Source organism: Ranitomeya variabilis, chromosome 1, assembly GCF_051348905.1.
Source record: "Ranitomeya variabilis isolate aRanVar5 chromosome 1, aRanVar5.hap1, whole genome shotgun sequence".
NCBI lineage: Eukaryota > Metazoa > Chordata > Amphibia > Anura > Dendrobatidae > Ranitomeya > Ranitomeya variabilis.
In genome coordinates this window covers 1085163102-1085178920 of record NC_135232.1, presented here as the reverse complement: position 1 = coordinate 1085178920, position 15819 = coordinate 1085163102, and the positions used below count along the sequence as shown (strand labels likewise).

Below are 15819 nucleotides of genomic sequence, written 5' to 3'. Positions count from 1 at the left end.
CCGTTCAAAATCAGCATTTTTGTTTGCAAATTTCGGACGTCGTTACGCATTTTGATTACTCGTGTTGATGCTTTCTCGATAGCGCTGAATATCTAAAGTCTAAGCCTCCACATAGAAACCTGTCCCATTTTTGTGGAAAGATTAAAAACTAAAGGATCATAAAATATTTGTAGATGCATCGGACGTGGAAAGAAATCAGTAGAGATTTTGGTAAAACAGGAAAATTTTTGTGCACAGGAATATTTTTGTGCAGACGCACTTTTGGAAAAATGCCAAGCCTTGCTTGGTCTTTTCCAAGTTAATGCATATGGTAGATTCAAACAATTGTCCTAGAATTGCTATTCTCCTCCAAAATTCTAAACGTTGGGATAAAAGAGGACAAAGTATATATATATATATATATATATATATATATATATATATATATATATATATATATATATATATATATATATATATATATATACATACATACATACATATATATATATATATATACCGTATATATATACATACATACACATACATATATACAATATATATATCTATTTTTTAGATAAAAATAAAGGAGAAGGAAAGGAATATTTTGGATGCGACCATAAAATGCAGCAGGATTTTGCTATATAATCTGAGAGCAGCATGATGTAGGGTCTGAGACCCTGATTCCGGTGATGTGTCACTTCCTAGGCTGTGTCTTGCAGTTTCAATAAAATTAGTGTTTTATCAGCAGGAAATTATCACTAGAGGACTAGGTGACTCGTGTACACTAGTCCAACCATACCCACACCACAGACTGCCATCTTTTTGTCAATATACAGTGTACAGAGAAAGCTGCCAATCAGTGATGTGGGCGGGGTCATACAGAGCTCAGCATTTGAGCTCTGCTAGATCTGCAGCAGAGAAAATTGTGATTGCATAAAAAATGGCAGCATACAGACCAGCAAGTGCTACATCACTGGAATCAGCGTTTCAGCCCCTACATCATGCTGCTTACAAAGCAAAAATCTGCTGGTAGGTTGCAAGTAACATTTTTAAAAAACTAGTTGTGTATATGTAATGTTGAAAAATGACCCCAAGTGATGTTAAAATGGCCTGAAGTGTTGTTCAAATGGCAAAAAGAGTGAAAAATCATGACAGGTTAAACAATCTTTGGCACTCCAGTTAATTGTGCACGGCAGTCACCAAACTGACGTGGGCAGCAGCAACCAGAGCACTGAATTCCTGATGCAAATGGCTTGTCCCCATTCCTTCTCGCACTGAACCTGGTTACATTACAGAACAAAAAGGATTCTAGCAAAATCAGTAATATTTTTCGTGTACATTCACCAATTAGTCCTAAAAATGTATTCTTTTGAAACCATTTAGAATAGTAGCAATATTCACCCAAAATACTTTTATTTATTTTTTTACAAACTGTTGCAAAAAACTGTGACTGATTAACATTTGTGAAAAAATATTTGCATTGCTAAACACGCACCACACGTAACGTAGGAGTTCAGTCAGCTATGAGCCGATGGAGAGAGAGGAAACGTGGTTCTCGTAATTAATTCCACTTGTGTTTGAATACATTAAGTTAGCGGAGCAAGGGTTAACCCGTAAGAGGGATAGCAATATGGGAAAAAGCTGTGCGTGTAGAGATTAAAACGATTCAGTGTAGAAGAACTTTGTTCATATGGAAACCAACATTCCGGGAGGTCTCCTTATACCAAGACGACGTCTTAAAGGATCAGTAGTACAGCGGTAGAGCTGAGACCACACTAATGCATAGTCAACACTATCGTGAAACGGGAGATTTCACCCGTAGCATATGATAGCATGAAGAAGAGTGTTAGCATCCTTCCAACTGGCCATATCTTGTTTAATCAGCATATTACTGTAACAAATATGAGAGCGTTAACTGATGAATATGTCTTCAGTAAACAAAGGAATGGAATATCAGTTTCTCAAAAAGGATGCACAACAGTAAAAATATTGGCTTTTGCCAAAAAATTCCAACAGTGCCCCCCCCCAAAAAAAAAAAAAAAAGTTACTGGCTTATTAAACAGTGTTTAGACAAAAATGTATCACCACCATATGGTGCAGAGTGCAAGGACACCCAGCGGCTTAGAAAAAAAGAAAAAAAAACGCACAATGGCCTATCGTGAAAGTAATTAAATTGTACATTCATTCCTGACTCACAATAATACGAATATATATATATATATTTTTTAAAAATCACTACGAACGTTAACAAGACCTCTGATATGGTAAATCTAGAACTGATTATGTTTTACCGCGGATGAAGACACTTACACGGAAGGATGAGACATGTTCTCCATGCGACAAAAGCCTTTTCCAGGCTAATGGAATCCTTCTCGAAAACAGTTATATGGAAGCTCACCGGAAAAAAAAATAAAATAAAAAAATAGGGATGAATGTGCTTAAAGCGATAATTGTGCACCCCCAAAAAAAGGAAAATTAAAAAACTAAAACACGCACACATTGTCATTTTTGTTTTGTTCTTCTTCTTCTTACAATCAAATATATATAAGCATAAAGTCAGCTCCTAAATGGGTTAGTATACAACAGGTGTTTCACCTTATACAGTTACATTTTGAATATTCTCGAGTTTTAAGAAATTTTTTTTGTTTTTTGTTTCCGTATTGAAAAGAAGGCTGCATTTACAGTGCATAGCAGTAACAAATAAAGAACATAGTCATACTCTATGTACACAAAATAAAAATACTCCATAGAACCCATTCTCTGCCAGAGACACGGGCAATATGTCCGCTTGCACATCTCCCAAGCAGAAGAGCAGGGAACATCTGTAAATACTTGACCAGTACAATGCAGTGGTATAAACTACCTGGACACTGATTCAGATAGTTGTACTCAGCTCTCGTTTATTATGTAACACCACAAGCACTCATCAGAAAATAAAATATATTTATATATATATTTATATATATATATATAGATATAATGCTGAACAAGCTGTGAAATCGACCATGTACAAGGCTTTCGTTGTTGACATACAACATTGTAGACAATTGCATGGGTGTCAGAATCCAAGACTAATGTAGAGTAAAGAGACTTGCGTGTGCTGAAAATGCCATTTTTTTTAGGTTTCTTCACAAGATTCCCAATAAAAAAAAAGTTACTAAGGCGTTATCTATATTGCAATGTTTTTTTTTCTTGTTTTATATATATATATTTTTTTTTTCCTATGGGATGATCAAAATTAGACACAGTAAAGATTGCATTGCAGTTGAGCATCAGCAGCTTACGAATCCTCCAATATTTTCCATGATAAATAGTGATCTCTCGACTTTTCCAGAATAATCAGTTTTAAGCGGAGAAATTTTCACAGTTGGCTGGCACTTTCATCTCCAATGAAAAGCATGTCTCGTCTTTATCCGAGTGATACGACGGCGACTGTGAAAGTGAGGAATCATCTGACACCCATGGCTTTCCCATTGCCTCTTTAGTCTTCAGCAGCTGTGTTCATGTAAACCATTGAAGAACGGAGAGTGTAAAGTAGGAGAAATTCCTAGGTTTGACTTTCAAGAGTCTCTTATTGGAGGACGAGTTGTCCGTGAGGTATTCTCCATCATTCCATTGGGCGGGGTGGTGATGCATGTTACCTGCGCAGGCTTCTTTGTGCCTCTTTAAGCAAACTGTCAAAATCCATGGAGTCATATTTGCTTTTGGTGGAAGCAGGATCGAAGTCATCTGAATTTGAATCTAGAAGACAGAGAAATTAGAAGAATGAATGAAGCTGAGAAATTAATTATTGCCAACATATTAAGAATGGGTTCATACATGCAATCTACCACAGCAAAACATTCTAGCTCTTAGATGTGTTCTATATGCTGTTTTTGGAAGTTGTCATTGCCATTGATTTGTCCTTGCCAACAAGTAAACCCCTGTACTCTCCACCCTAGCCACATATCCACTGCAATTTTGTATACTGTATACAAATTGTGTGTGGATGGTTGTCTGGACAGGACAGGTTACATTGGCAGCCGAAGTGTCTTCTTTCCTCACAACCACAAGGTTGGAAAGAATAAGCATGGTCCGTAACATTGAGAAGAGCATTTGGGGTGCAGATAAAAGGAGAGGGTTGTCACCAAAATAGTGCATGTATGACCATTGTGCTAGGCCTATTAGAGCTTCTGCCCATAGGATGGTTAGATCAGACAACTGTTTGCCTACTTGGAACCTGCCAAGACCTAAACTTCTTCAAGGAGTGGATCGAGTGATGGAGAGGTGACTGAAAGTGGTTCAGCAAAGTGACCCATCATCGGACCACAAAATTAGGTAATTCGGCTACCACAATACAGATTGGGGGTCTAAGAAGGCTAACTGTAGAAGAGAAAGGTTTACATGTATATGATGCAGGCTACCACTGAAGCCGTATTCAATGAGAGTCTTTGTGGGTTAACTTCTGCTTAGTAGAGGATAAGAAAAGTGTCAAGGGCTGAGATGAGAGTGCAAGAAACATTTCATAGCCAATGCAAGATAAGTGAATAGTTGGGTTAGACTGTTGTGGAGTAAACGAGTCAGACAGATGATTGCGACACTTCTCTTGTTATACTCTGTTCAGACAATCAGAGTAAGGGTATGTTCACACGTCCGGATTTCTTGCAGAAATTTCCTGAAGAAAACCGGAAATTTTCTGCATGAAATCCGCATTTTTTGCAATTTTTTAGCATTCTGCAAGCGTAATTAGCTTGCAGAATGCTAAAGTTTTCCAAGCGATCTGTAGCATCGCTTGGAAAACTGACAGGTTGGTCACACTTGTCAAACATAGCGTTTGACAAGTGTGACCATCTTTTTACTATAGATGCTGCCTATGCAGCATCTATAGTAAAAGATAGAATGTTTAAAAATAATAAAAAAAATAAAAAAAATGGTTATACTCACCTGCAGGCGTCCGTTCCTATAAATGCTGGTGTGGTTCAGGACCTTCCATGACGTCGCGGTCACGTGAGCGGTCACATGACCGGTCTTGACCAATCACAAGACCGTGACGTCATCGCAGGTCCTTCACCGCACACCGGCTGTAGAAACCGAAGCGGCAGCATGCAGCTGAGAGGCGGGAAGACATCGAAGGTGAGTATATGACTATTTTTTATTTTAATTCTTTTTTATTACCAATTATATGGTGCCCAGTCCGTGGAGGAGAGTCTCCTCTCCTCCACCCTGGGTACCAACCGCACATAATCTGCTTACTTCCCGCATGGTGTGCACAGCCCCATGCGGGAAGTAAGCAGATCAATGCACTCCTGCAGGTGTGCGGAATCCCCTGCAATTCCGCATTTTAATGAACATGTTGCTTTTTTTTCCGCGATGCGATTTATTCGCGGAAAAAAAGGCTACATTTGCACAAAAAATGCGTAATACACTGAAAATAATGGGAGGCATATGTTAGCGTTTTTTTCGCGTTTTTATCACGTTTTTATAGCGAAAAAACGCGAGAAAAACGCGAAAAATACTGAATGTGTGCACATGGCCTAAAAGTATCACCTGGTAAGTATCTATGACCACTGCACTTTTGTATCTTATCTGAGAATTGCGGCCATAAAAAGTCTTCTCAGAGTGACCACAATGATAAAATATGTGTACCACTGCAACTGCAGTAGTGTTGAATTGTTGGATTCATAACTGGCTTAGTGATCGGACCCAAAGAGTGGTCGTAAACGGCTGCACATCCAGTTGGAAGAATGTCTCAAGTAGGGTACCACAGGGCTCTGTCCTGGGGCCTGTATTGTTCATCATTATCAATGATTTAGATGAGGGAATTGAGGGTAAACTGATTAAATTTGCTGATGACACAAAGCTAGGAGGGATAGCTAATACTAGAGAAGATTCAAAAAGATATAAATAAACTGGAGCATTGGGCAGCAACTAACAGAATGGTTTTTAACAGGGAAAAATGCAAAGTACTACATCTGGGCAATAAAAATGAAAAAAGCATATACGGAATGGGAGGAATAGGGCTAAGCAACAGCACATGTGAAAAAGACTTGGGTATACTAATAGACCATAAACTGAACATGAGTCAACAGTGTGATGCAGCAGCAAAAAAGGCAAATGCAATTCTGGGATGTATTAGCAGAAGCATACAGTCTAGATCACGCAACGTCATTATTGTCCTCTACTCCCTCGTTGGTCAGACCTCATCTGGAATACTGTGTCCAGTTTTGGGCACCACATTTTAAAAAAGACATCAACAAACTGGAGCAAGTTCAGAGAAGAGGGACCAGAATGGTGACCGGTCTGCAAACCTTATCCTATGAGGAACGGTTACAGGATTTGGGAATGTTTAGCTTGCAAAAAAAAAGACTGAGAGGAGACTTAATAGCTGTCTACAAATATCTCAAGGGCTGTCACACTGTGGAAGGATCATCTTTATTATCATTTGCACAAAGAAAGACTAGAAGCAATGTGATGAAACTGAATGGGAGGAGACACAGATTAGATATTAGAAAAAACTTTTTGACAGGGTGATCAATGAGTGGAACAGGCTGCCACGAGAGGTGGTGGGTGCTCCTTCCATGGAAGTCTTCAAATAGAGGCCGGACAGACATCTGTCTGGGATGATTTAGTGAATCCTGCATTGAGCAGGGGGTTGGACACGACGACCCTGGAGGTCCCTTCCAACTCTACCATTCTATGATTCTAGTATACAGGGTTATTTCTTACTATAGCTTTTGGACAATACTGAATCCTCCAGTTCTGAAACACAATAGTGTGAACCTACACTGAGATCACCCATTTAGGTCACTGATTTAGTCTTGTTTATTGTACTTGTTTTCTACCTTATTTTATGCTCTCAGGGTGTGCTCTCCTTGGCTTCAATGGAGCATTGTGGATGGCCAAACATGAAGTCTCGTGTAAGCACAAGATTTCAATCACATGTGAAATTATTAAACAAGAAAGGAGGATGTCAAGAGCGGCGTAATTAAAGCAAATAGTGACAGACTCCTGTTGGTGAAGAGATGTCTTCCAGATTAGACACTGCATCATGCATATCCTGAGAATGGCATTACATATTCACTTTTACAATGATAACAACTGGTCTGGTCAGACATGGGCATGGGATCCAGGATTAAGGACCTAAATGGGGCGGTTTGTTAGACCTCAGGGACCTTACAGGTTCCCTTTTAGGCTGTTTTAAAACAATATTAGTATTAATAATACCATTGTCTTTTTACATTGTCTTATATCACCATATTAAAAAAATACTAAAAAAATATATAAATATATAGCTTTCTATCTATATAATATATGTATTGGGCAGCATGGTGGCTCAGTGGTTAGTACTGTTGCTTTGCAGCACTGTGTCCTGGGTTCACATCCCACCAAGGAAAACCTCTGAATTTATGCTGGTTACAGCCGGGTTTCTCTGGTTTCCTCCAACTCTCCAAAGACATACTGATAGGGAATGTATACATTGTGAGCCCCAATGGGGACAATGATGATGTCTGTAAAGCGCTGTGGAATATGATAGCGCTATATAAGTGAGCATAATAGTAAATAAATAATAAATATACGGTAGTATATATTTAATTACATGATTTAATTCCTATTTTTTCATATGACAATATTACTTTAATTTACCATATTAACTTTTTCTAATGACACACTCTAATCATATATTGTATTTCGAGATTTTATGATACAAAAGGATTCCATTGTTTCCAAATTTTCATGATTGGAATTCATCAGGAAGATAAGAACAATAACGTAAATGATGGACTCTAACCTAAAGCACAAAGAACTAAACACGGTATATCTTTAGAAATAAGATTCTTTTCTGATACTGATCCATCGCACGTATATTACGCTGAGCTTCTTCTACCTCTAAATTAAAATGACTTTTCCAGCGAATACTAGAAGCAAATAAAATGTAAGTAATCAAATCATTCGGAATAGTTTTAAATGTGAATCCGTCACGTAAAATACTAAATAAATAACAATACCCTGGCACTGCCATTTCCTTTATTTTCCCACATCTCCCTGGAGCATCGTTATTTTGTTTGAGTTGATTAAAGCGTACTAACCGGAGTCCTGTTCCTCAAACAGCTGTGTTTACTCTCCAGCTCTGTCTAAGCCCCTCTACATTACCGAGGTGTTAAATAAGGTAGACACGGAGCGTCATGCCGCATCTGACTATTTCAATCCACCATCAAGTAAACAGAAAATAAATCTTGGATTGCACGCAAGGGTGAGCTCGAGCTGAAGAGTGGATGGAGTCTTTCTCACATTTATATCATACAGTACATGGAAAAAATAAGAGTAAATATGGCTGATACTTGTGAGCGTCGGTTAAAGGGAAACTGTAATTTATCAGTTCTTTTTTTTTGCATATTGTGAGAATTCAGAAGCAAGATATTCATATCTGTTATTATGTGTCAGATGTCATGTATTGCATGCAATACTCTATATGGATACATTCTAAGGGGTAAAGATACTCCATAAGAAGCTGGTGTGGAAAATCCATCATCGGGCTGACCTCTTTATGCAATGGGAACCTGTCATGTACCCAAACACTAATTTGTTAAGCTTTGCACATAGTGAGCGGCACCTGTAAACATGCACTGGTACATTGACTGACAGTTATCTCTGCAGCTCATCTGTGCAGAGCGAACTGTCACTCAAAGCACCGAGGCAGGTCTATGCACAGAGCGGTGACCGTAGGCACGCCACCACACCTCTGTGCCTGAAAGCTGGCAGCTCCTCAGAGGAAAAAAGTTAATTTTCTCCCAATAGTCAACGCTTTCAATACGATAGCCAGACAGCATTTTAAAGGAATCTGTCAGCAGGTTTGTGCTATGTAATATGACAGCAGCATGATGTTGGGTCTGAAACCCTGATTCCAGTGATGGGTTGTAACAGCATGTCCCTCCCCCAGCCTGTGTCCCTGGACTGCCATGTAATCAGGCTTGAGTCAACAACCAGTGGAGGGAGCCCTCCCCCATGGAGGGATGGATCCCAGGACACAGAACAATAGACTCATGTGTTGGCTGATTCAGTTGTGTGGTGACTTGGGAAGGGCTGGGATCTTATGCTGAGGCGAGATCCTGGTGCCCGTGTGTGGAGGGTTAAAAGCTGCCACATGGAATAGTGTTATGCCCCTCATCTCTTGGATCCAGTGAACCCATCCCAGGATGATTTGTTTTTTTCCCTGGTGTCGGATTGCCGGGTGGCGACCCCGGATCTGCTCCCTTTCTGTAGACTCATTGTGGACTTATTACAGACGCTGCAGAATTACTTTCATTTGTGTTGTTCTAGTTCCCTGTTCCAATAAATCTTGTTGAATTGTTTATCGGCCTGGTGTCTCTTCCTGCTCTGTCGCATACCCCGTCACATGTATAACTTAGTTTATTGGATGCAGCAGTTAACATAGAATTACAATTTTCTCTGCTGCAGATCTAGCAGTGCTCTGAATGCTGGGTTGTGAATTATCCCGCCCCCACCATTGATTGGCAGCTAGCTGTGCACACTGTATGTTGACAGAAAGCTGCTACTCAGTGGTGGGAGTGGGAGACAGGACAGTGGAGTCAGTAAGCCAAACCTCCGACTCCTACTCCTTAAATGCCCTGACTCCCAACTCCATGACTCCAACCCCACAGCCCTGCCTCACTACTGAGCATGTACATAAAGTGCAACACAGATTCATCTCTTCTCTGACTTCACAGCCTCACTACTGAGCATGTACATATAGTGCAGCACAGATTCATCTTATCTACGACTCCTCAGCCTCACTACTGAGCATGTACATAAAGTGCAGCACAGATTCATCCCATCTCCAACTCCACAGCCCTGATCACTACTGATCATGTACATAAAGTGCAGCACAGATTTATCTCATCTCCAACCCTACAGCACTGGTCACTACTGAGCATGTACATAAAGTGCAGCACAGATTCATCTAATCTCTGACTCCACAGCCTCACTACTGAGCATGTACATAAAGTGCAACACAGATTCATCTCATTCCCAACCCCACAGCACTGGTCACTACTGAGCATGTACATATAGTGCAGTACAGACTCATCTCAACTACAACCCCACAGCACTGGTCACTACTGAGCATGTACATAAAGTGCAGCACAGATTCACCTCATCTCCGACTCCTCAGCCTCACTACTGTGGTGTGCATAGTTTGGTAGTGCGATCTCGCACTTTCACAGTGAAAAGGCCTTAGGTTGTGAGATCTCGTTCTGCATGCTGGAGTCCCACAACCTGGAAGATCAGATCCAACTTTTGCTCGATAGCGGGGTCCTAAGAATTTATATTTTAAGAAGTTCCGTATTAAAAATGATCAGTCTATAGCTGCCCACTGTTGTTTTTAAAAAAGTGTAGCCATAGAAATATGATAGGTAGTCTTTAAAGGTCATGAAATACTTACTTGGGTAATAAAATATACAAAAATCGCCTTTAATAAGATGAAGAAAACAGGGTCTCATGTGCCTCCTCTTGAACGTGGTAATCCGTTAAGTCAATATTGAGCCTTGCCACATGACATGATGATTCTGGTTTGGCTTTATATATAAGAGCCCCCCATACACATTAGACTAATGTCGTCCCAACCCGCTGATAACGATGAGCTCATACGACAGTCTAATGGGTGTAGGAACACCGTACAATTGATTGTCAGAAAAATTAAGAATCAACATGTCCAATTTCGGACTGCCGATCCTTTCATTCTCCCGGAAATAAGTCTCCGTCAGACATGTCTGGCAGTGGCTCTTACATGGAGAACACAGGAATGTTTGACTGGCACTGAGCATTCCTGTGCTTGGCAGACACAGCCAAGATGGCTACTGGCCAAACAATTGGCCATCAAAAGTGCATGGGATGGGGGTAAGCAATGTGGTAAGGCTCTTTAAAAGGTTGATACTGATCTATTGGTTTGCTGTTACAAAGAAATTACCCTAGAGGCCCTGCTCTTTATTTCTGAAGAGGCTATGACCATACGCATTGTTCTATGTAATAATAATTAGTGTATTTTTCGGCTGAGGTTAGACAGTGACCTCTCTGCTGGGTGCATGGTGCATGGCTCAGGTTCAATGCACCTAAGTGCAATGCAAATTACATATTTAACGTTGACTAGTCTTTTTTTTTTGGTCACATGCCGATGTAAACCCTGTGCAGCGGATCTTTATAAAAGTACAAATACTAGATGGAGAAAAATCATTCATCTCTTGTGCTGGTTTCACACTTCCAACATTCACACTGCAAGTACAGACCACAACAAGCTACAGGTCTCCTGACAAAGGCATATAAAAGGCTGGTGAGCTCAGGTCAAGAGACATAAAGCTGGCTCATATTCAGAACGTGCATGGCGGACGTGTCGTACCAGTCACACATAGAAAATTCAGTCAATTTCAGGATTTATTGTGACTTCTCATACTGTGCCACTGGGAGGGCTTATTAAATCAGATCGATCCCTTTTAATATGGACATTATACAGACGGTCCCTACTTCCCTATATTACCATTTGCAAAAAGGCCCAATGAAAACATTTGGTGCCATTCTGGATGGCTCGCCATGACCGAGTTTTGCATTATCACCCATATATCAAGTAATACTACAGTAATAGTACATCCTCTCCTTATAGGATTATTAGAAACAGGTCTGCATAAAGAAAATTCATGATTGGATAATGCCATCACTTAAAAGGGTTTTGCCAATTACTCAAATTGGTAAAATTATCAAAGCACTTGTAAAAACAAGCAATTCTGCTATTTACCTTTAATTAAAAATCCTCTACTTTCTAAGGAATTAAGGAATTATTAATTTTATAGTTTTATAATTCATTGTTCAGGTTACCGGCCACTTCTGCAATCTAGAGGTTTCCTAGCTAAAAAAAAGTGCAGCGCTTGCAAGCTCTTTGCTATAGAGCTTTGAAGCACTGCTCTCAAGTTAACTCGATCTCTAGATCCATCGCACATCCACTGATTCTGCAGAAGCAAAGGTGTCTTTGATTTAAGTATTGGAGAGAGCACAACTTGAGCCAGTGGCCATGTCGCTGGTCTGAACGATCAATCTTGAGGAGTGCACCACCCTCTGGCAAGCAGGGAGCTGGGAAGGGCAGGAGTTCCCAATACAGTTGCAATAAGCTCTAGTAAAAAAATTTCACTCTCATTACCACAAAGCAACCACAATGTTTAGCTATGGAACATAAAATTGTATACCTCAAGAAAATATCTGACTGGTTTGGACTTTTTGGAATGATCAGGACATCACTGAGAAAATAATGTGATTTTACGGTGACAAAGGTTCCCACAAAGCTCTCCATAGAAATAAAATTGTGCCAAGGCACTTCTCTAGTCAATCCTAGCCTAAGGTTCAATACATTCAAGCTTCAACTGAAAACATATGAACATGTTAAAACCTTGTGATGTAAAAATAAGTTTTATAACCCATGGCCTTTTGCGTCTTAAGCATTTATTTTAGCATTGCCTGCCTGTGGCCAGTGGCAAAGCCGTGTAAATTAATTACTGAGCTATAAAGAATATAGGACATATATTAGCTTCTACCATATGCTGGTACTTTATGTTAGGCAATTCATTTCTCACAACAAATTAGCAATAAATGAGGAGTTGAGTAAATCACTGACAGCCGGCAACTAACTCTGTCAAGGTAAATCCTATTGTGTGAAAATGGCAAGAACCATCAGGATCTAAGAAATGCAATCCATACCTAAATCTGCATAGTTGGACTTGCAAAACTGCTTTCTTTCGCAAAAGCACAGCTCAAAATCGGGTTCGCTAGATCTGCGCAGGGTGTATCCATTCTCAAGAGCAGCAAAAGCGTCACATGTATAGCGGTAGGTGATGAAGCCGTAACAGTCTCTGCAACGAGAAGGGTAAAAATCAAATAAATGAGTGCAGGAGGTATAAACCCACTTATATAAAACATCTCTGCATTGTATTATGCTCCTCCTTGAGGATGGAATGCCAGACACCTTTGATGACCATTTATCTCTCATGAGAACACAGGATTGGGCATGCTAAAATCTAACAATCCCATTATCATCATCAGCTGGTTGGGCCAAAATGACACTCACCCATCATCCCGCAGATTGACCGTACATTCTTCAATTTCACCAAAAACTTCAAACCGAGCTCGCAGTTCACCGCGATTCATGTTAGTTCTCATCTTACCAATGTAGATAACTCTGTGCTCCTCCTACAAGGAAATAGGCACAAATGTAAAATAAATACTATATTAAGTGACCTTAATGATGTTTTTCGGCATACAAAACCTATTTACAAATATCGTATGAAAAGTTTATAATAAGGGATCTCTGTTCTGTAGCCTCATCTCTGACCCAAACTGAAGGACTTCAAAATAATCCATGTATTGCACATACATGCCAATGCTTCATTTCACCTGCGGGGGTGCTGTAGAGAAACTAAACACTTGCTGGCAGGTTCTTCTTTAGATCGGAGCTGACTGATGTTGGTGTCAGAATAGGGAATCCCTGCGGTCAGCTTAATATGGATGACACCTTCTTTCAAAAAGGGAGAGTACACAGTCGTACATCATAGTTGTCCACTATTTATATCTCACGACGCTGTAACGTTATACAACTGATATTTTGTTTCCTATTCCGTAAAGGCTAAAACACCTACAAACAACCCGAGCAATCTGAAATATGTGTCTGTAAATAGAATGACCGGCAAACACTAATTCCATCCCAACGATCAGCTACCGACCATAAAGCTGAAACTACTTCTTCTGGAATGATGGAATTAATATAAATGTGTCCTTGGCAGCAATTTTATAACTTCCAGTTATGTTTTTTCAGGGTTTAATTAACACTATGTAGCCCGGATGACTAAACTTATGGAATGTTTTGATGTATTTGGCATATATTAATATCAAGTGGAATAGGACAGAAACTCCATCCATATCTCCTTTTTATTAAAACCCACTCAATATAACATTTTTCTCGGCACAGTAAAGCTCAGCTTATTATAGAATGGTTCATGTGTGCATTAGGTAGATGGATTCAATACATATGCATATGGAGTCATTAAATGTGGATCAAAATATACCTTTTTAGGATACTGGGAGCATTGGGCAATAAATTCAAGCGAAGAGGGTTTTCATATTGCTTTATCAAAGGAACAGTTAATAAATTAATAAATTGCTTTGGTGCTTCAAATGGTTTTTATATAGACATCAAGTAAAATAAATTATAGAATTATAGATGGGATTATGGGATTATGTAATTTCTAATGTAAATGTGAATAATAAGTCAGACCTTTGAAACCGTGACTTCTAATATTTAGAATTTCCAGGAGATGCACATTATGTCTTATGATGCACATCCTGGCTGCTGTAGAACCTTTTTTTTGGAGCAGAGTTGTCCTTTCTAAGACTGACATAACGCTCCCCTTTCCATATAGGAATTACGTCTCGTTGCATGTGGGGTGCAAAATAAGCAATTTTTCATAACTTCATTTGCGTCGGAATCCCACTTTAAAGGGGTAGAAGAAGCCTCATCATACAGTTGTGCTCAAAAGTTTACATATCCCGGCAGAATTTTTGCTTTTTTGGCCTTTTTTCAGAGAATATGAATGATAACTCCAAAACTTTTTCTCCACTCATAGTTAGTGGTTGGGTGAAGCCATTTATTGTCAAAATACTGTGTTTTCTCTTTTTAATTCATAATGACAACCAAAAACATCCAAATGACCCTGATCAAAAGTTCACGTACCCTATTTCTTAATACGGTATATTGCCCCATCTAACATCAATGACAGCTTGAAGTCTTTTGTGGTAGTTGTGGATGAGGTTCTTTATTTTCTCAGATGGTAAAACTGCCCATTCTTCTTGGCAAAAAGCCTCCAGTTCCAGTAAATTCCTGGGCTGTCTAGAATGATCTGTGCTCTTGAGATCTCCCCAGAGTGGCTCAATGATATTGAGATCTGGAGACTGAGATGGCCACTCCAGAACCTTCACTTTGTTATGCTGTAACTAATGATAGGTCAACTTTGCCTTGTGTTTTGGATCATTGTCATGAAGGAACGTCCAAGTACATCCCATGCGCAGCTTCCGGGCTGATGAGTGCAAATTTGTCTCCAGTATTTGCTGATAATGTGCTGCATTCATTCTTCATTCAACTTTGATCAAGCTTCCTGTGCCTTTGTAGCTCACACATCCCCAAAACAGTACTTTACAGTAGGAATGATGTTCCTTTCATCATGGGCCTTGTTGACCTCTCTCCAAATGTAACGTTTATGCTTGTGGCCAAAAAGTTCAATTTTGATCTCATCACTCCAAATTACCTCATTCCAGAAGTTGTGAGGTTTTGTCTTTGTGCTGTTTTGCATATTTTAGGCGAGATACTTTGTAGCATTTGTGCAGTAATGGCTTTCTTCTGGCAACTCGACCATGCAGCCCAATTCTCTTCAAGTGCCTCCTTATTGTGCATCTTGAAACAGCCACACCACTAGTTTTCAGAGAGTTCTGTATTTCAGCTGATGTTATTTGTGGGGTTTTCTTTGCATCCCAAGCAATTTTCTAGTTGTGGATGACATTTTGTTGGTCTACCTGACCGTGGTTTTGTTTTTACAGAGCCCCTGATTTTCCATTTGTTAATCACAGTTTGAACGCTGCTTACTGGCATTATCAATTCCTTGGATATCTTTTTGTATCCCTTTCCTGTTTTGTACAGTTCAATTTCTCGTAGATCCATTGACAATTCTTCTGCTTTCCCCCATAACTCACAATCCAGAAATGTCAGTGGCTGGATGAAAGATGCAAGAGTCTGTCTGTCTGACACTGATTACAGGCAAACAGGTCACAGGTGAG

General features: G+C 39.6%; 1 protein-coding gene across 3 annotated transcripts in view; it reads right to left on the bottom strand.

Annotated features, from left to right (window-relative positions):
- Positions 1-507: 507 nt before the first annotated feature.
- PPARGC1A (PPARG coactivator 1 alpha) overlaps positions 508-15819 on the bottom strand; it is a 141042-nt gene continuing 125730 nt past the window's right edge. For all 3 annotated transcript variants that reach the window (XM_077279963.1, XM_077279964.1, XM_077279965.1), the window contains 3 exons: positions 13064-13185; positions 12697-12848; positions 508-3723 (listed from right to left, as the gene is read on the bottom strand). In XM_077279963.1, coding sequence (XP_077136078.1) covers positions 3620-3723; positions 12697-12848; positions 13064-13185 — 378 coding nt within the window. In that variant the 3' untranslated portion in view covers positions 508-3619. The remainder of the gene's footprint in view (positions 3724-12696; positions 12849-13063; positions 13186-15819) is intronic.